The sequence below is a fragment of the Halichoerus grypus genome, chromosome 12 (genome assembly GCF_964656455.1).
Source record: "Halichoerus grypus chromosome 12, mHalGry1.hap1.1, whole genome shotgun sequence".
Classification (NCBI taxonomy): Eukaryota; Metazoa; Chordata; class Mammalia; order Carnivora; family Phocidae; genus Halichoerus; species Halichoerus grypus.
Window position 1 is genome coordinate 92260871 of NC_135723.1, and position 20536 is coordinate 92281406.

At 50.0% G+C, this 20536-nt stretch overlaps 1 protein-coding gene across 6 annotated transcripts in view; it reads right to left on the bottom strand.

Annotated features, from left to right (window-relative positions):
- The window catches only part of HIPK2 (homeodomain interacting protein kinase 2), a 183659-nt gene that overhangs the window by 54542 nt on the left and 108581 nt on the right, over positions 1-20536 (bottom strand). For all 6 annotated transcript variants that reach the window (XR_013442895.1, XM_078059634.1, XM_078059631.1 and 3 more), the window contains exons 3-6: positions 8981-9104; positions 8594-8713; positions 6688-6774; positions 4867-5051 (exon numbers count right to left, since the gene is read on the bottom strand). Coding sequence is in view for 5 of the 6 variants with exons in the window: in XM_078059634.1 (XP_077915760.1) it covers positions 4867-5051; positions 6688-6774; positions 8594-8713; positions 8981-9104 (516 nt within the window). In the remaining variant the exon portion in view is untranslated. The remainder of the gene's footprint in view (positions 1-4866; positions 5052-6687; positions 6775-8593; positions 8714-8980; positions 9105-20536) is intronic.

The following is a 20536-nucleotide window of genomic DNA, read 5'->3' on the forward strand; positions in this document are numbered from 1 at the left end:
AGGTCTACTTTCCTGGATTTCTCACGCAAAGTCTGCGTTTGCAAGAGTCACCTTTATTCAGATGAACCGCCCCCACTGCCTTACGCCCCGTCCCCCATCCAGGATGGCTAAAGGTTCTCCACAGCACAAGAGACGTGACGGCTCTCGCTGTATTTTCCTCATATCCCTGATCTGCTGAACCAACCTCACTGCTCATTCTTGGCTTTCAAGGTGGTTTCTCTGACTGGGAACAAGAAACAGCAGCTTCTGACCTGCCTCTGTCTTACCAAAGACAACTCCTTGCACTTCTGGGGCACTGGCGCCATCTACGGGACGGCCAAGGAACCAGCCAACCCAGTACCTTGTACCCGTCGCCACTCTTTGTCCTCACTGGAATTGCACATGTAATGGGAATAATACTAGTAATAATTAATAATCGTAGTTAACACTGATTGAGAACTGTGGAAGGTGTTTGCAAGCACTCCTTCACTCAGTCCTACAACAACCACAAGAGGGAGAGAGGATTGTTGCCCCTGTTTTACAAGTAAGGATGAAGTTTTAGAGGACAGACAAGTCGTCTGCCAAGGTGATGAGCTAATTACTAGCAGTCTTCACGTGCGCGTGTATATCCTCTTTAACCTCCTGATTCATCCTCCCTTTTGCTTTTCTCATTCTTGCCAGGTTACATGAAATAAAAATTCTCTCCCTCTTTTTCTTCCTCCATTGCATCTGTGAATCAAACTAAAACCCTAGTTAGGAAAGGGAAGTATAAAAATGTTGCTGACATCAGCATGGAGGAAAAGGAAAGCCTCAGTGGCCTCAACCACTGAATTCTTGAAAATCCACCGTAGAGTGTCCTTCAGAATTTATACATTGTTTCTCATTCACTTCTGTCTTCTCATTAAACTTACTTTTCCTCAACTGCTAATATTCAGAATAGTGAAACAGCATTTAAATTTCAATTTTAAATACTTATTTTAATTATAAGTAATGTAATACTGACTATAAATAAAATGTTAATTTTCTACTACTTTAAGATTACAAATGTATACTGTGGGTATGCTAGATTCTGGGCCAACCGGGTGTTTGTGGGCTATCCCCAAACATCCTTTCCATGAACGATGTTCCGAACTTAGACATGCTCAGAGAATCCTTTCTTTCTGAGTTAATGACTACTTAGAATGGCCACACGATGCACAAGAAATAAACAGTTAACTGATTGTTGACCCTGCAGAGAAAGGAAAACCTATTCTATGGTAACTAAGAGCTAAAAGTACTGGTAATGCTGGTAATGCCAACATGCTTTGAGCATCTACTGAGTACCAAGCAAACTGTTAAGTGCTTTCACATGGAAGCTGAAAGAATAAAATGATGGGTTTTGTATTCTTTTTGGAATGTATTTAAAGCATTCTATGGTTTTGTGACAATTCAACCCAAAGCTTTTAGACTATGAATTTTCCAGCTGAAGTGGTCTGAGTTTTGAGTTTCACGAAGGCAGGCAAGCACTTGCACTTCGGGTTAATTCTGTGAGAATGGTCTTTAAGGAATTTGTGCACTAGCACCCTGGTATGGAGAAATGGGTGGGGTCCCTTTCACCTGTTAATCTAGATGTTGGGGCAGCTCTGGCCCAGCCCCAAGGGTGGGGAGGTCTTCAGCAGTGTGGGCTGGAGGTTCCTTCTCGCCCTGTAGTTCTCATGGTCTTCCCAGCCAGTTCTAGGGCCCCCGACGGGTTAGGCCTACTCTCAGGTAAGGTTAGGTCTGCTCAAAGACCTGTCTTTCCTTCTGGAGCCCATTTTCTGAATTCTCTATTGCCAGGGATCCTCTTGGACCTACATCACATTCTGAATCTGAAGCTGATGCTCATGGTCTCCAAGCCTGGTCTTTCACCAAGTACAATGAAGCACTGTATTGCTGCTTCCTTCACAGGACCCAGAGACAGGCAGGGCCCTGAGGTCATTCAGCCACGCCCCTGACTTTATGTGGGTGACTGTCTCATCCACTGTGCAGATGGCTGATGGGAGCCTTCTGGAGAGCACGACTCCATCTCCTGCCATGCTCTTTCACAGCTGTCTCGCTTCACCCCTGAATATAAAAAGACTGATCTCACGGGAGCCCTGTCCAGTAAATCACCAAGTGTGCCTTCCTTGGTACAGTACAGTACTGATGCCTTGATCTTACAGTACTGATCCCAGTACAGACTGATGCCTTGACTTACCCCTGCCACCCCAGAGACAGGACAGATCTCAGAATGAGTTTGCTAGGGAGGGCTCCGAGTTCCTTCTTTGTACTGGCAAACCAAGGAAACACTGGTTGTTGCAATGTGATCTGACTTACTCAGCGTCAACTGATAAGGACCAGCACTGAAATTAGAGGAGGTAATGAGGGTACCACCCACTCATTTCTTGCAGCTCGGAGAGGGTCAAGTCCAGCCTTGGGACGAGGCCCAGTCTGGTCATGGCAGGGCCAGCCAGGATGTGCAGATAATCTCTTATGCTCAGCCTCTTCATGCATCCCTATGTCCTCCTAACCCGAACTAAAATCTGGCGCTCTCTTGAGCACACTTTTCTCCCCGCACACAACTGGGGATGGGACTATTTATTCTTTCACACCCCAAGAACCTCGAGGTTGAGAGGCTGAAGTGCTATCTCGCATTACCCTCTGTTATGGGCTGAATTGTGCCCCCAATCCCTATGTTGAAGTCTAAGCCCCACTACTTCAGAATGGGACTGCATTTGGAGACAGGATCTTTAAAGAGGTGAAATGAGGCCCTCAGGGTGGGCCCTCATCCAGTTCCCTACGAGGAGGAGGAGATCAGGACACAGCGGTGTACAGGAGGACCACGTGAGACGAGGGGGGAGATGGCCATCTACAAGCCAGGCGGAGGGGCCTTAGAAGAAACCAATGCTGCCAAACACCTTGATCTTGGTGTTTGGTCTCAGTCTTCTAGAAATGTAAGAAAATAAAGCTCTGCTGTTTAAGCCAGTCAGGCCCTCGGTGTGCTTTGTTTCCTCAGCCTCCGCAAACCCACACTCCTCCCATCCTGCCACCACCTCTCCCCGTCCACCACGGAGGCCTGTCCTCCACTGTGCCCCATGCCCTGCCCACCAGGGGAGGCTCCGGCTGGCAGGCGCTCCGGCTGGCAGGCACTCCGGCTTCTCAGCTACTTCTCGTCCTGGTGGCCTGTTGTCATTTCTAGCCACCCACTCGCGACCAACCGCAACCGCTCCACTTCCCCACACTGCAAATTCAAGCATCGCATCTCCCGGCCGCACCTTCGCCCCTCTGGCTCTTTCGGCGGTTCCTAAAATCACCAGTCTTTGAGGGGATCAGCCCGCTCAGCCCCTCTGGCCCCTCCTTCTTCACCTCCTTTCCCTCTCACAGCTAGGCCTCCCATAGTCATCCTCCTGGATTCTGACCACTTTATGGCCACCTGTCCTTAGTCTCTCAGTTTGTCTTCTCTTAGCAGCCTGGCAAAGCTCCAACCGGGGTGACCCCAACTAACCGTCAGTTCTCTCCAGGCCCTCACCTGGGGGTCCGGTTACCCTCCCCACTATTCATGTCCAAACTCCATGCTCCGCAGCTATCCCCTAAGGCTCTGGTGAGTTTGCTCTGCCGCCTCCTACCCCGACTACCCAGGCTTTCCTACGCTTCTTCAGCCACCAACCACCTGGCTCTCAACAAAAGAAGACAGGAGCTGCCTGAAGAACATCCTCGACTTCCCTCATCCAGCCAGCGTGCCTGCTGACACCCATGTACTTCCCCCCCGGCCCCCCCCCACCGTAACAATGGCCTCACAATCCAGGCCCCTCCCAGCGTCTCAGGGAACTTCTGCATCCTTCTCTTCAATCCCTTGCTCACCACACACACTTCCTGCCAGCATGTTGAACTGTTCCAGTCTCTTCATATCAGCGGAACCCCCTTGGGCCCCTCTAGTCACTCCTATTTCTCTCTCCCCTCCCCTCAGTCCTGTAACCTGCTGGGGCTTCCCCCCAAACAGCTCTTGGGCCACCTACAACTTTCACGTCGCCGACCTTGACGGGCACTTGGCCTCCCAGCCCCTCTGACTTGATGGAGCAGCAGGTAGGTGTTTGTTAAATCAACTCTAACCAGCCATCCCTTGCTCAGGAGTCCCTCCGTGATTTCCACTGCTCTTAGGATGAAGACCCAAATCTTTAACACGGGGCCCTGCCCGGCTCACCCCGAGGCCTCTTCTCCCCCCTGGAACCCCAGCTCCCACCCTGTGCCGCCCATGCTGGGAGTCCCCATGCAGGCAGCGCCCTTCCTGCCCTTGCCGGCCTTGTCCCTGGTTCCCTGTTGCTCCTCCTTTGGCGGTCCTTCCTTGGGGGCTGCCCTGCCCTGCCCCGATGGCAGCCTACTTTCCCTGATAACAGCCAGCTTCTTTGGGGGTCACCTGTTTGGTGCCTTTCCCTCACCTACAGGCTGGAAGCCCCAGTGGGCGGGGGCCCCCCATCTGCTCGGCCCCACACTGTACCCGCACGTGGCACAGCACACAGCCTGCTGAATGGATGGATGACCGAAGGAACAAACCCGGATCCCGACCAGACAGAGGCCACTCCAGAAGGTTCTGGGAGTGAGCTTTGGCACTGAGTGGCTTCGCTTCATAGATGCTGCCATTCTGAGCACTCCCTTTATGAACAGGTCCCAGGGGCCGGTTCATCCTGCCTCGCGCTCTCCCACGCTCCACCATTCCCTCCTTTTGGTGTAAAGCAAAGTGTGGCCCCGGGCTGCCCAATCTGGCTGCCACCTTTTTTCAGCCTATAACGACAGAACTACTATATGGCCGCAAAGCCTAAAATATTTACTATCTGGGACTTTAAAGAAAACGTTTGCTGACCCCTGGTAAAAAGCATCGAGTAAGACACCTACTGTGTACTGTGGGGAAAATCGAGTAGGTGTGTCATGGTGACAAAGGGGTGGTTCAGGGTTTCAATTGGAGTGATTCTCTTATCAGCATCTATGGTCAGCATCTTCTTTAACAGGTCGATGAACTCCCGCCGGTCTGCCTTCTCCACTAACATGTCACTCCCTTCCAAATCTGTTGTCATGTTCACCTGGAGGGAAATCAGGACAGGTTACCAAAACCCCGATGTGCCCCACCTCCGCCTACTTCCCTTATTCTCTGCTCCTGCTTCCATCAGTTAAGCTGAAATGTACCTCATATCACACCTCATTGAAAATAAGCACAAGATGGAAAGACTTCTGGACATTGGTTGCATAGCAATGTGAATGTATTTGATACTACTGAATTAGATACTTCAAAATGGTCAAAACGGTCAGTTTTATGCTATGCATATTTTATCACAATTGAAAAACAGTAACTACAAGCAAGTAGTAAAAAATGAAATGCAAAAAAGGGTTCTTTATTTAACCTGCAGAAGCTGATGTGACCTCTTCTTCCGTCTATAATGTTTGTGTCCTCTGGCAATGCACTGAGTTAGGGCCAGAATTAATTTAGGCCCCGTATTCATGGGGCTTACCTCTGGCCAAGACGAGTAGGATATCTGAGCATAGGATTTTTCTTCCAAGAGCAAGCTTAAGACAGCTTTTGAAAGACTTGTTTTGTGGTGCTTTCTATTATTTTCCAAGGCAAGCTCCGGAAAGCAATTTCAGTTTTCTCAGACAATCTAAGCTTCTAATCAACCGACAAGTATCCTTTACTCAGAATCATGATTTTTGGTTACACTCACCTTCAGTAAGAAGTGTGCTGAGTGTTTATTGGTCTATAGCTTTACTTCTCATTGCTTTTAAGAAAAACTCTCGTTGGGTTGTCCTGATTTTAGACTCGTCTTTACACTAAAAATAGCTGAAGTTCTAGAATTTTCTCTGGGCACAAAGGTGAGAGCCTGTGGTCCCACCAGTGAGCTGAGAGAGACTGACTAAAGTGGGTTGAGTTGTGTGGCAGCAAAAGATACGTTTAAGTCCTAATGCTCAGTACCTGTGAATGTGACCTTATTTGGAAACAGGGTCTATGCAGATGTCAACCAAGTTGAAATGAGGTCATACGGGAGTAGGGTGGGTACCAAACCAATGACTGGTGTCTTTATAAGGAAATAAGAGGGAGGTTTGGGTGCACAGGCAAGAGGAAACCCAGGAATAAAGGCCGAATGAAGAAGGATGAAGAGGTCGGGGTGATGCAGCTACACATCAGGGGACACAGAGGACTGTCAGGGGCCAGCAGACATGAGGACTGAGGCACGGGACAGTTTCTTTCTAGAGCCTTTAGAGGCGGCATGGCCTTGATGGTACTTTAATGCCAAACTGCTAGCCTCTTGAACTGTGAGAGAATAAATGTTTGCTGTCTTAAGCCACCCAGTTTGTAGTACCTTGTTTCAGCAGCCTGAGGGAATTAATACACTGACTCATGGGCATGAGACTCAAATGTGCTAATGAGCTTGAATTCCTCTCATGAAAACATCACTAAGATTGGCCAGTGCTTTTTTTTTTTTTTTTTTTACAAATGGGAACCAATAAACTGAAGCTATTTTTAAAGAGCTGGTGTAAGGTTTTGAAAATGTTTCACCAACCCAATGGTATTCTTACTAGGAGTGGCATATCACTGTTCAAGGTCAAGGTCAACCACTGCAGTTGAGTAACGTGAATTTCTACCCGCCATCTTATACTACGCAGAGGTCTTGCTGTGCTCGGTTTGTAAAGGGCTAACATTGCATACTCACCCATGGGGCTTACCTGGGCCATGTCATCTAAACAGTTGAAAATGTACTTTCTTGCTTCTTTTGACTTAATCCCCGTCTCTGCTTCATGGTCATCTGGTGTCTGGTCAAAAGAGGCAAAAGCTGATTGACTGGTCTTGTGAATTCTTTCCTCGTCACTGTGACTCCAACCCTGGAGCTTCTGCTTCTCATGGAGGGTCTTTTTCCCATCTTTCAGAGGACACTCTTCTTAAAGTGACCTGCTCATCCACCACACTAACTCATCTCTCTTCTTTCCTTCCCACAAACACCCTTTGGGGGCCTACTCTGAATCAGACCCAGAGGGTTCCAATAAGAATATGCCACATCCCTGATAACTCTTCATTCTCCCCCGAGTTTAAGGGATAAGGTGAGATTCCGCATGTGGAGAAGCAGAGGCCCTTTTCCGCATGGTTTTATAAATTTAAATTTTATTTCTCAAACTCTCATCTAGAGGCTCTCACTGCCTGCCAGGCACTGTTCTAAAGCCCATGAGCTCATTCAGTATTCTTCACAACCATCCTAGGTAGGACGATGACCAACCCATGTTCTAGAGGGAGAAAGAGGAATGGCAAGCTTAAGGCAGCATGGCCAGGAAGCGGCAGCTGGCCCCAGAGTCCTCCTAGGGCTGGGCCGCACACATATGGTGCCTGCACCGGCCTTGGTCTAGGAAGCTGCTGTCTCCAATTACTAGGGGTTTCTGGACTCATCCATGGATCACAGGTAATTGATCCTCAAAATCTCACTCAAGGATGCCACACCTGGAGCTGCTAGGATCCAAGCTCCGATCCCAGGAACAGCCAGACACAGAGGACTGAGGCTCCTCACGAAGACACAGAAGTGAACCCTGCCCCTGGTTGGCCTCACCCTTCTCCACCCCGGAACTCTTTTTCACTGGACCTGACCTTGAGCTGCTCACTCTCACAGTTGCCAAATGCCAGCCCTCTCATCAACAGCCTCAGAGTGCTTGCTTAGCTCTCAAATCTCTTTTCTAGATCTGCAACTACTGGCCACACTTTATCATTAAATCATATTAGAATTTGGCTGTGGTTTCTGTAAAAAAAAAACACACACACACACACACACTAAAAACCAACAAACAAAAAACCCCACCTACTCTCTTGCAAAAAAAGAAACACCTAAAATGAACATAAAACATACTTAAGACTTGCATTATTTTCTCCTTCCCAGGAAAACACATTAATTTTAATTACCAGGCACAGATCAAAGTGAAAGCAAAATATGTTTCCGTTAAAGTAAAACCACCCAAGAGTTTATGGTGTGCAATGGCGCGCTTTACCACCTGCCGGCTCGGACAGACAGACCCCTCCTTAGAGCCTTAGGATGCCATGCTGCTGAGGCTGTTTCCTCTGCCTGGAAGACCCTCTTCATGTTTTTGGGCCCAGCTCAAATGCTCCTCCCTGACCCTCTGCCCCAGGCAGTATTCAAGGATCCCTCCTCTTGGCCCCACACTCTGCTCCTACCAGGGACAGGGCACTTGTGACAGTGGGGGTGTGGGGGGTGTGGGCTTGGTCTCGCCACATGCGTCCAGGTTCCCTTTGGACTGGGAGCTCCTCGAGGGTAGGGGGTGGTTCATTTCTGTCTCCAGCACAAACCCAACAAGTCATCATGGTTTACAGGGATTATATCCCAGGAGTTTAGCCACCAGAACTTGGGATTTGAGCTTCGCAGGCAGCAAGCCAAGCAAAGGGGTGCTTTTGAACATCCGAATTCATCCATCCCATATATCAACAATGGTCACCCCCTCTCCCATGCTGCTGGCTGAATCAAAGCGAAATCCAGGATCCACGTGCCGATGGTCAAATCTCCCCCACTAAGTGGACGGTGCCCTTCTTCCCTGAGTGTCGGGCACTGGGGAGGAGTGGAGGGGCCGCTCTTCCTACCTTCAGCCTCCACAAAGGATACGGCGAGTCTGTGTCACGGTTGAAAAACCTAGTTGTCTTTGTCCCTGCGCTTAATAAATATTCAGCCGGCAGACCCTGTGTTTGTGAAATATACCGAATCTGCAAGAAAAGATGAGAAGGAGGTCAGGCCGTTTCCTGTCGTACCTATGGTGTACTCATGGCTCTAGTGCCTTTGACAAAAATGACAATTTTATAGGGAAAGAAAGAAGTAATAGAAGAAAAAGGGGCAAGAAAGAGGAATAAAGAAAGAAAAGCACTGTTACGGGAAGCAAGGTTTGGGAGACCAGGAAATACCCTATAACCCCACCCATGTGTCATGTTATAAAGGAAGTGCTTCTTGTGAACGCCTGAGCTGCCTGGACCCACCTGATCGTACTCGGAAGCTCCGGGATAGAGCGGCCAGCCCAGGAACAGCTCCGCGATGACACAGCCCAGGGACCACATATCAATTGCCTCACAAAATGGTAAACCAAGGATGATCTCAGGGGCCCTGAAAAGGAAGAATGGGAGAGAAATCATTAGCGATTTGGAAGTGCAGGCAGCTATTTCTGTATGAACTCTACATAGAATTCTATCTTTCAAACCCGGGGTGCCATGACTGCCTCCCTCTAAAGGACCTGTGGTTCTTGCACTGCATGGCAGTGATCCCTCCATTCTTGGGCTTGGTCCTCCCCCGTAAGCAGGCAGTGTGGTCAGATGGCCGGCTGAGATGAAGGGTAGGTCTAGAATAGACCTACAGGGAGCCCCATCCATTGACTTCATTACCATTATACTCTAGCCAGATGAGCTAGTAACCACTTTAGAGAGACTCAGGAGTTATCTTTTGTAATTGAAAACCCAGGAAACCAATCTTTAGAGAATGCCTGGTTTTTTACAAAGGAATTCTGAAATACAGGTCCTCTACTTTCAGTAATATAGAAAACAAGCTGCCTCTACCCCAGAATAAGGGGATTCAATCCAAAATCCGTTAATGCCAATGATCCGTCTTCTTAGGAGTCTGAATCACACTTTTGTAAGGAAATACTATTTTTTTGTTGTTGTTTTATCATCAGCTTCTAAAAACTTAGTCTCCTAAAAAGTCCTCTAATATTATAATTATAGAACCCTGTTCCTGAATCCATAGTCTGGGTACCAGTCAGAACTCCATTATAAACCCGTTCCTGACTGTAGCATTATGTCCCTTCACGTGATAGACAAGATTACGTGCCGGAGCTTCCGAAGGAAACCACCTAAATTCAAAGGGAAATTTTCACATGTAGTTAGTAACGAAAACCAAGGACACCACAGAGTGCATTTTCTTTTCTAAGAATGTGTCATGATTAAGTAGGGGTACATTTTGGAGAAAACCTGGTTCAAAGTATGAACACAGCTTAAAAAAATGTGGCTCAAGGCGCTCTGCTGATAATGAAATGCATTAGCCCAGCCTCTGTTTTCTCTGCAAATTTCCCACTTGATTAAGCAATGCCAGAAGACGCCACTCTCCTATCCTTTCAGGAGCCTGGAGTGGGAGCAGTGGGAGCTGGGGAGACGACTCCGTCTGGGTTATTTTCACCCAGCTAACACAGGAGGAGGGAGCAAGAGTGTGGTCAGAACACCTCCCCTTGTCTCGGAGCTTCAAGCTGAATGCTCCCCACTTAGAAAGCATCTCCCCACTTTTTTCTTTTAAATTTGCTCTCATTGGCTCATCTTTTGTCTCCAGATCATAGCACTGAAAAAAACCAAGATGTTTTGTTACACAGTCTTGATTTTTCAGAAGTAAAGAGTTTCCTCATTTCCTCAGAGCTGGGGATTCGGCACCTCCACCAGGTGCTTGCTTCTAGAGCGCCATAGTCCTCAGTCTGGGCTCCAAACACGCTTTTGCCAGAGTCCAAGGCCGGGTGGGTCTTCCCAGGCTTGGTAGGAGGGAGTTACTGTGTGTGAGTGTGTGTGGGGGGGGTGGTGGTGGTGCAAGCTGCCACTGATCCTACTTAATGGGTCTTCCCCATCCCCTCACTGCTGGCAACTTCGGCTGCCAGGGTTCTGCCTGGCGCCTCACCCTCGCACAGGTCTTTGTGTCCTCCAGTCCTGGGTGCTGACGGCTAGGTGAACGTGGAAGGATGCTCTTGCCCTCTGGCGCTGGTGCACTGGGGAGGTCTGTGCTTGCCTTAGGATACATCCCTGCCAGACTGCCCTGTGTCATGGGGCCTTCAGTCCCACACCTGGCCGAGGTCACTGTGTCCAGGGTTGCCCCCACACATGTGGGCTTCCAGAGTCCCTTGGAAGTCACCTGCCAGTCATCTCAGTCGCAGTGCTGGACGGTGTACATGGATGAAATGACTGCGGGTTGCCTCTAGCAATGCAATCTCTCTTATTCCCTATGTGTCAGAACCTGCCTTCCTTTCTGCCCTCTCTGTTCTAGAGTGTTCTAGAGAGTCTCCTCTCACATGCAGACTCAGGCCTCTCCTTGGGGAACGAGTGCCTGTCCTGGTTCCTGCTCCCCTCTGGCAGGCTGCTGCTGCAGGATCAAGCCTCTCCACACCTCTGTCTCCCTACTCCTGTGACCTGGGCTTTTGCCCCTCGTAGTCTCCAGGTCGGGTCTTGGGAACATACTGGGCTGGTCTCATGGGGGCATCTCTGGACTTGGCCACGGGGCCGACCTTCCTAACAGATTAATCACCGGTTCTCACGCCCCGAAGCAGGCCGTGTGGAACCTCTGGAAACCCATTTCCCAGGTTCTGTTCCCTGAGGATGTGCAAGGTGAATCCAAGACACAAGACGGGAGCGAAGGGCACTTCAGTGATCTTCTCTGGCAAGAAACACCAGACGTGGGTTTCGTCAACTGATGTTACCTGAACAGGTCTGCGAAGACGGCTCTCAGTCCATTTCCTACTAGAAAAGGAAGGGGCAGCCATTCACGGCACCACGGTGTGCACAGCAGAACATGTTTCTTGCTGTGACCACGATGAACGAAAGCTCAAGCGTCAGGCTAGATGCTTGCGGGACAGAAGAAACAGAAGGCCCGGTCCTGTCCCCGACGGGCTAGCCCACGTGACAAGGAAGGCTGAACACCTCTGGTGTGCAACACAAACACGCAGACGCGAAAACAGAGCTAATTCAAGCGTACAAACACGCTCCAGATTCTCCCATTTCAAAAACTAAAATACAACACAAGAACAAAGCAAACCAAACACGAAACCAAACGCTTCCTCCGTCCGTTCACAATCCTGCAGCTGTGGCCCCATTTCTCTGCCCCTGACCCCCCAGATCTCCAGGGTGGTCTCCCGCAGCATCTCCGCTTCACCCCCCATCTTCTCGCCCTCCTCCAGCTGACTTCCATCCTCTGCTTCACTCAAGGGCGCCGTTGTCACGTCAACTGGTCAACTTCTCAGCTCCGTGACCCGAGAGGCACATGTCTTTCCCACGGGTGACCATCCCGTCCCATGCCCGTCCTGAAACATGCAGTCGGGGTTTTCACGATGCCACACACTCCCGCCTCTCCGTTTCTTTTGTGGGCTTGTCCTCCTCTGGCCACCTGCTCTGTGATGGCGAAGCCCCAAGGACCCCTTGTCTTCTCTCTCTGCACCCTTGTTCTAGGTTAACAGTTAGGGACTGAATTGTGTCAACTCCCGAAACAGACATGTTGGAGTCCTAATCCCCGACACCTCAGAAAGTGACACTATTTGGGGATGGGCCTGCTGCAGAGGTGGTTAGTGAGGATTGTGTCACGTTGGAGTAGGGTGAGCCCTGAAGCCAGCAGGACGGGTGTCCTTAGAAGAGGGAAATTGGGACACAGACGTGGAGGGAAGATGGCCACGTGGGGATGGAGGCAGAGGCTGCAGTGAGGTCGCCAGCAGCCAAGGGGTGCCCGGGGCCGCCAGAAGCTGGGAGAGGCCCGGAAGGAGCCTCCCCGACTGGCTTCAGAAGGAGCATGTCCCTGCCGACACCTCGATTTTAGACTTCCAGCCGCCAGGCCCATGAGAGAGTAAATAGCTCTTGTTCCAAGTCCTGCGTTCTGTGGGGACTGTCTCCACCGCCCTAGGAAGCTGACAGCAACTACATCCACTGCCACAGGTCTGGACTCCATTCATTCTTCCAAACGTCCATCTCCACGCTGGACCCTTCTCAGCTCCAGAGGTACGTCCTGATGGCCCAGCGCCTCCCTGGGAATGACTCACAGTCGCCTCAAACTTAGTCTGGTTACAAGGGAACTCTTCCCCTTGGCCTCCCCTCCCCAGTGCGTCCCTCCCTCCATCCCTCCCTCTGTGGGGCTGTCTCACTGAAGGGACTCACGGCCCCTCCGGCCCGCTCTCATGCTGGAAACCCAGGACGCTCTCTGGTTCCCACCTCTACCTTGGTCCTCCCCACCAATCCATCCCTGTCGCCGCTCGTAAGGATCTCTCAGACCGGCCCCCGATTCTCCATGTCCGCTGCCACCACACTGGCCCTGGCCACCTGGAGCCCCCTCTCAGGTCTTTCCTTCCCCCATGGAGGCCGCTCTCTGCACAGCTTCTGGAGCAGACAGGCCACCTCTCCCTTTGCTCTCAGGCCCACAGAGGCTCCCTGCTGCACTAAAATCCCTCCATGGCCCACGGGGCCTTGGCGATCACGACCCTGCCCTGCTCACCACTGTCCTTTCAATTTCAATGTCTAGAGGACCGCAGCTCCTGGACCTAGAGCCTCCGTGGTGGCTTCTGCCTCGAATGCTCCCTCCACTGGCATTCAGTCGGCTGCCTCCTTCTCATCCTTCAAACCTCAGCTTAATTGTCATGGCCACAGACGGGCCTCCCTTGACACCAGTTAGTCTCCATCCCCGGTGCCATAAATGTCACTTTATAGCACCTTCCCCAATAACCTGCTTACCGTCTGTCTCCCCCTGCTCCGTCCACAGGGCAGCACAGTACCTGGCATTTAGTAGCCACTCAATCAATAAGGATTTGTTGATTGAATAAACCTTTATTAAATATAAGAAAGCGCTACAATATGTGATTCACACGGAAAGTTCTAAGGCAGCACAAAGAGGACAGCAGAAGGGGTAAATCTTCGCGAGGGAATGGAAGCTGGGCACGAGGGGCAGGCTCTCACCCGAGGAAGAGCAGGCCTCCGTGTGGGCAGGAACCCCGGGAGTGGGGGCCCGGGGGACACCGGCCTGCAGGCGGCTCACCAACCGATTCCAGCAAAAAGGCCAGAGAGAGTGGCGGGGGTTTGCAGGGGGCTCCAGGGTCCTGAGGGGGCTGAAAAGGCCTCACAGTTTAGGTCTCCAGAGCCCGTCTCTTCTTAACTCTCTCGAAGCCAGCGCCGCCCTCGGCTCCCAGGGAGACCAGCTCCCTTGTGCCTCTTCAGTCCAGGCCTCTAGCCTTTGCTTTGTCTTTTCCAATCCGCCCCCAAACTCTCCCTCATTCCTTTTCCAGCACACACGATACCCTGATGACATCTCTGCAACAGCCTGGCCCCTCCCGCCTCCTTCCTCCTCAAACACACGCTGCCCACCTTCTCCGTGCTGGCCACACCAGGGGATGAATACACGACCACCCATAACCAGCTTGGTCCAATAAACGTGAACTGGGCACCAACTGTTCGGAACACCGTTTGCACACCGGCTCCCCGTTAAGCCTTCTGAGGGGGCAGGGTCTGTTGCTCACGTGCTCCATAAATGCCTGCTCGACACCGAGGCCCTGAGCCCTCGGCTAAGGAAGGTGCTCTTCTACCTGGCTCTCAGTAATCTCCGGGGGACTGAAGACCATTCTGCTGCGATCCTGCACCTGCCCTGTTCCCTGTGCTGCTGGTCCATTCGGCTCTGAGCCCCTGGAAGTTCAAAGTGAAGCCTAAAATCGGTTTCTTTTTGTTCAGTGCACCTGAGGCACGGCTGATGGTTGCTGAGGCCCATTTACTCCTGACTGAAGTGAAAACCATTCTCACCAATGGTGAGTCTGAGCGAGAAGTTGGCTCAAGCTCCACTCATTCACTCACTCACTCACTCGAATGTCCAAACCGCCATTTCCTAAGTGTCTGCTATGTGTCATGCACGGTGCTGAAGATTGAAAAATAAATAAACCAGACCCTATGGCCCCTCCAGGAGCTCCCTGCCTGGCTGCAGGTGAGAGCATGCCAACAGCTAACATACAACGTGCCGAGTACATGCCCAGTGCACGAAGGGGGAAAGACTATGGGGGTGGAGAGGCAGAGCAGGGAGGGCTTCCTGGGAGAAGTGTGAGCTGAGTCTCGGTAAGTGCACAGGTGGGGGTGGCCTCCGGGGCACAGGGCAGGGGGAGTGCATGCCCCACCCTCGCCCCATCCCCGTGACACGGCTGTCGGCAGCGCTAGCACAGTGCCTGGGCATGGAAGGTGCTCCCTACGCATTTGTAGAAGGAATCGTTCTGTTTCAACCCCACACTCTTAGCGGGCACCAGTTTCCCCTGAAGCTAGCACCATCTCTTTGGCAACATGCCCTATGACGAGAGGCACACTATTTGGCCTTTCTGTTTCAAAGTTTACATACGTAAAAACAAAAAGAAAACATTCTGGTTTCTTCCACGGGGGCTGTTCCTGTTCTCAGTTCAGTTCCACAGCAGGTAGGGCTGCTGGCTTGGGAAACGGGCCTTCCCCCTTGGGCTCCAAATCACCCAGGTTCTGTTAATGACTCATCCTTCATTTGCCACCCCACGGAATCATCTTACACAGTCTCCTCATTGCTATTTTGGGACATCAAAAATACTTTAAACACACATGAAGTGCCAGACAAAATTTGCACCTAAGAGAGAGATTGTTCCTTTCCAACATTCCCGCAGCAAGACACAGAAAATTCTATTTTTCTATAGAAAGAGAGTAAACAACTGTCATTTTCGACACATCAATTATGGAAGCTTTGATATTTCGCTCCACTAGCCTTCCTAACAGCACCTGGAGCGGATAGGGTATTCCCAGATCACGGCCAGACCATGTGACCCTGCAAGGGAGTGACCCCCAACAGAGGTGTGGAGACCACACAAGCTGAGTGGGAATGACACACGCTCGTAGGCGGAATCCGGTGCTGGCAGGTTCTAGCTGTGTGCCTCGACTTCCTGATGCTGGTATGAGGCTGAAATTAAACAAAGCATCATAGGATGCACCTAGCAAAGGGCCTGGCAGAGAGCAGGCAATCAAAACATATTAAATCATTTATCTGTAACACGTCTGTGTCATAGCAGTCGAATAAAGAGCATCCCTTTTCCTCATTTTTAAAACCCACTTTCTTCCTTATAAGTGGAAACACTAGGAAAACTGCTTAAATATATTAAAGCATACATATTAAACATTTTTGTCTCATTTATTTCTATAAAAAGTACAAAAATGAATATAACCAACAGCCAAATACCTACCACCTAACTTCAGAAAGAAAAGTGCCTAGCCATAAGCCCCACGCTTCCCCTTGGCATGGGGAAACCTTGTCCGAAGCCTGCATCCATGGTACCACCTCTTGCTCACCTGGCCTCTCCCGGCTGAGTGGGCGACCAGAGTCGATGTCTCGACCATTTTCACGGTGCACTTGTAAAACAAGTGCAAGGTTCATGGCCACTCCCAACTTGGGCAATAAATCTGCAACACTAATCAGAGAGCCCAGGAAGAACTGTACATTTCTGGAAAAATGTTACTCAATTTCTCCGAGTTTTTATTTCACCATCTATAAAATGTGATTATTAATCTCTCTTTTTTTCTCTTGTGTCTCTACAGCAGCATATGAAGATGAAGATAAATGATGGTCGGCAGAATTATAAAGCAGTTTGAACTCCTTGGAAGCAAGACACTCTATTAGTCCATGGTATTTTATAATCACTGATATTATAAGGTGTACTTGAATTGAACTGCAATGAAAAAGCCCAGTCCCACAAATATATGTAGATTGAAAGTAACCTCAGTATGGCTGGGGCAGAAGCAATCAAAATGCAAAATTGTATTTCAGATGGGTTGTTCAATCTTATGTTTCCACTGCAAATATAAGGGGACTCAGAAATGCTGACATGAGCTCTGAGCCACTATTTGTGCTGGTGACCCGGGGTGGGAGGCAAGGGGTTACATCAAAGAACACAGGACCCGAGAAACAGCAGAAATCAGAAGACTGGAAGGAGGCTATTTTAGAGAAATTGAACCGCAAAGCTCGAGGGATCTGCACAGTAGACAGCCTGCAGGGTGAGTGCAGGGGCGCATGTCTCAGGGCAGCCAGACGGAGAGAGAATCCATCCTTTGGTCACCAGCGGGATGCTAGGAAAATGGGGAGCAGCGTGCCCGGAAGATGGCTTCATACCATGTCTGGGGGACCCAGGAAGGTCAAGTGGAGATCTAACTAGTGATCGAGGCCTGGTGAATCCAAGGCCAACCTGGGATTTGATTTTGAGAAAGACACAGCTTCCTCAGTAAACAGGACATGTGAGAGAAATAGCTTTGTTTTTGACTGGGGTGCTGGGGAGATGAGAAGGACAAGGGGACCGAGGGATGGAGCTTCAGGGAAGAGCCACAGGGTGAGGTTGACCAGGAGTCCACTCGCTGCATGAGCTTGCACTCAGCCAAGGTGATGAGGACTCTGTCCTTGTGATGGCCCAACCAAACACTGTGGACTGTAAGATTTCTAGACACACTCCACAGAAGTAGTTTTGCCCTGTAATACGCTGAGGATGGCACTGTGGTGGAGGGCTGCCGCAGGGAGCAAGGCTCTGACTCTAAAAGGAGAGCTAGGAAAGATGCCCCACTCATGCCTGTGGGCGGTTCCAGCTCAATGATACGCATGCAGGAAAATCACTGCACGGATGTTCTAGAAGTTCTACCTCGGGCGACACTGCTGATGTCCATAACACTGTGCGCTGATGAGGATCATTTCAAGACCCTCACCAGTGATTCTGTTCTAACTGAATGTCTCCAGCTATCATCAAGAGAAATGCTCAAGACATCAGAACGATTCATCATGTCCATATGGAAGGTTGATTATAATAACCACGGTTTGGTGTAGATGTTGTCATCATTCTCATGCCACGCTTGGACAATCTCCCAAAGGAAGCTGGCTTCTTTGATTCAACTGACCATTTCCAGTGTAATGTCAGAATCAGAGTGACAATTTTTTTATCTGTATGGGCAATGAACATCTTGGCTCGGAATGAGACTTTCCTGATGTACACTAAATACATACATGGTTGACCCTTGAAAAACATGGGGTTGGGGCCCCAACTCCCACTCCACCAAGCAGTTGAAAATCCACGTATAACTTGACTCCCCCAAAACTTAAACTACTAATAGCCTATTGTTGACTGAAGCCTTATTGATAACATAACTAGTTGATTAACACATGTTTTAGGTTATATGTATTATATACTGTATTCTTACAATAAAGTAAGCTAGAGAAAAGAAAATGTTATTAAGAAAATTATAAGGAAGAGAAAATATACTTACAGTACTGTATTTATAAAAAACAAAACAAAACCTGTGTGTAAGCGGACCATGTTGTTCAAGGGTCAAACCTATGTTGTTCAAGGGTCAGCTGTATGGTCCCCACCCCCACTCCACCCCCATGCTGATCCTTGTGTCCCAGTACTGCTTCACCCCTGCAAACAAAGTACAGCACCCAAATCTAACTTTCCCGCTTACATACCAGAAGGAAAGGCTGGATCTGGAACTTAATCCCCAAAACTTCTAATGATATTGGTATAAATTCGAAACCAGTTCTCAGATGTCTGGAGTATATTCTGATGGTAGCCTCAAAATTCCTTCTGCATCTCAATGAGAAATGTCCCTAGGAAGAAATCAGCTTGGACCCCACAATGGCTCATTCCAAAGATGCTTACACCGCCCTGTAATTCTTTACCCTGTCGACATACACTGTGTCTACGTTGCAAGTTGCTCCCAGGCTGGTCCCTAGTGCCTTTGACCATGAAGCCAAGGGTTGCTGGACAAGGCCTGGTCTTGCCTCCCACCCCCCACAGGACTAGAAGATCATCAGGTTTTATGCTCTATGTGCTCAAGGGATGTCTGTGCCACCACCCGTCAGCCAGGGAAAGAGAATCACAGGTTTCTGCACGTATCTACACAGACCGATTCTTTTCACTCATATGCTGCTCAAGGTTTTTGAGTCTTTTTTATCTTTATTAAATTATTTTTTATTGTATAAGATAAGACACACACAAAGAAGCGCACAAAGCAAAAACATATAGCTCAACGACTTATCAAAAAGCAACGACCAGGGTCCCTACCAGCCTGGTGAAGACACAGAGCACGGTCATTGTCGCAAAGCCCCTGCACATTCCCTCCCATGCGCCATCCCCTTTCCACCTGTGGTGGCCCCGTGTGGCCTGTGCATCAGTGGGCAGCGTGGACCCCAGGCCTCACGATGCAGGCTCCCCAAACAGGCGGGCTAGAGGGAGGGCTCAGCACAAAGCCCCAGAGCTGGGAAGATGACAGAGCTGGCTGAGAGAGAAAGGAGACAAAGCCTCAGACGGTCTTTTTAGCCCTTTTTGTGGATTGTTTTTCTTCTGCTTTGTTGCTAGTCTGTTGACTAAAACTGAGGGTTGAACTGTGCATTTAGAGCTTCCCCAGGGAGCCTGCCCATACTCAAGTCCCGCTGCCACCTCTCAGCTTCCGGAAGCTGCTCCTCTTTTCTCTGCACTGGGAGGGAATTTGGAATTCCTGGGGAATCAATTATAAATGCAGCACCTTCACTTGATTCAGAGAGGTGATATGTTACCCACCAGTGGAGTGAAAACGAGATGTCAGGCCAGGGGGTAAAAGGCTGGCCTCTTTCACACGAATCAATCAACTCAAGGCTCACCCTTTACCCCAGATAAAAGCATATGAAGAAGGCAATATCACTTACTTATGTGCAACTTTAGTGATTTAAATGTCAGTAAACATTTGGTTAATATTTAGTTTCAGTGAGTTCATAGTGAGTCCCTCCAAGTCGTTTGCTGGATGAACGAATGAACCCACACAGGGCTGAAGAATGATGATGTTTTCCTGCTAGGGGTCCCTGGGCCTGCACGGGAGAGGCCCAGGGGTTCACAACACTTAGTGAGTGAACTGTGACAAAGACAAGGCTCATCCTTAGCCTATTTCCTTTCCTTCCAGCACCATCGGATCATGCAGCGCGTGGGGCTAAATCACGAGGCATTCTCTACAGTTAATGGCCGAGGATAAGAAACAGGGACTGAAGATGGAAACCTGCTCCTTCTTTGAAAGGGTGATGCATTCAGTGTCACCGACTGGAGACACACCAATCGAGACAGCAGAGGCCGGAGACCTGAGATATGAAAGAGAATCCCCTGAAGAAAGATGCCAAACACAAACCGGAGGGTCAGTTTCCACTGTGGCAAGAGGGATACTCCCACACCCTCAGAAGAGGCCTCCTTCCCTGTGTGGCACTTTGGGGAAAGAATTACCGAGGAAGAGGAGGCTGAGGGGGCTGACGCCTGCTGACACACTTCCTGAGCCAGTCTGCAAGTGAGGCCAGGAGCCGTCCTGGCCAGTGGAGCAGGTTCCGACCCAGGAAGTACAGCACGAGTCCCGTCTCCAAGCAGGCAGGCACGAGCGGGGCCAGAGAGCCCGGTGGAGGAGGCAGGCCTTGCTCCCAGGGGGAGTGCACACCGTGTTCGCCTTGCCAGGAGACCAAACCCACAGATGAGGGCAGAGGGCGCAGCTTTCACCCACATGGTGGCCTTAACCACAGCCTGTTAGGACGAGACACGGTCGGGACAAGGCAACCGGTTGGTTGTTCCAGCAGGAGTTTTGCCAAACAAAATGGGCATAAAGTTTAGGTCTCCGGCCAAGGGCAGCTTATTTAGGGAAACCCTTCCAACACTCAGCTTTTCCTAAAGGAGCTGAAACAAAACAAAACAAACCAAGCCCAAGTTTGCTTTCTTGTGTTTGTTTGGGTCACGGAGGAAAAAACCAAGCTGGCTCTTTCCAGCTCACACTAGGGGGTGCTGAAGT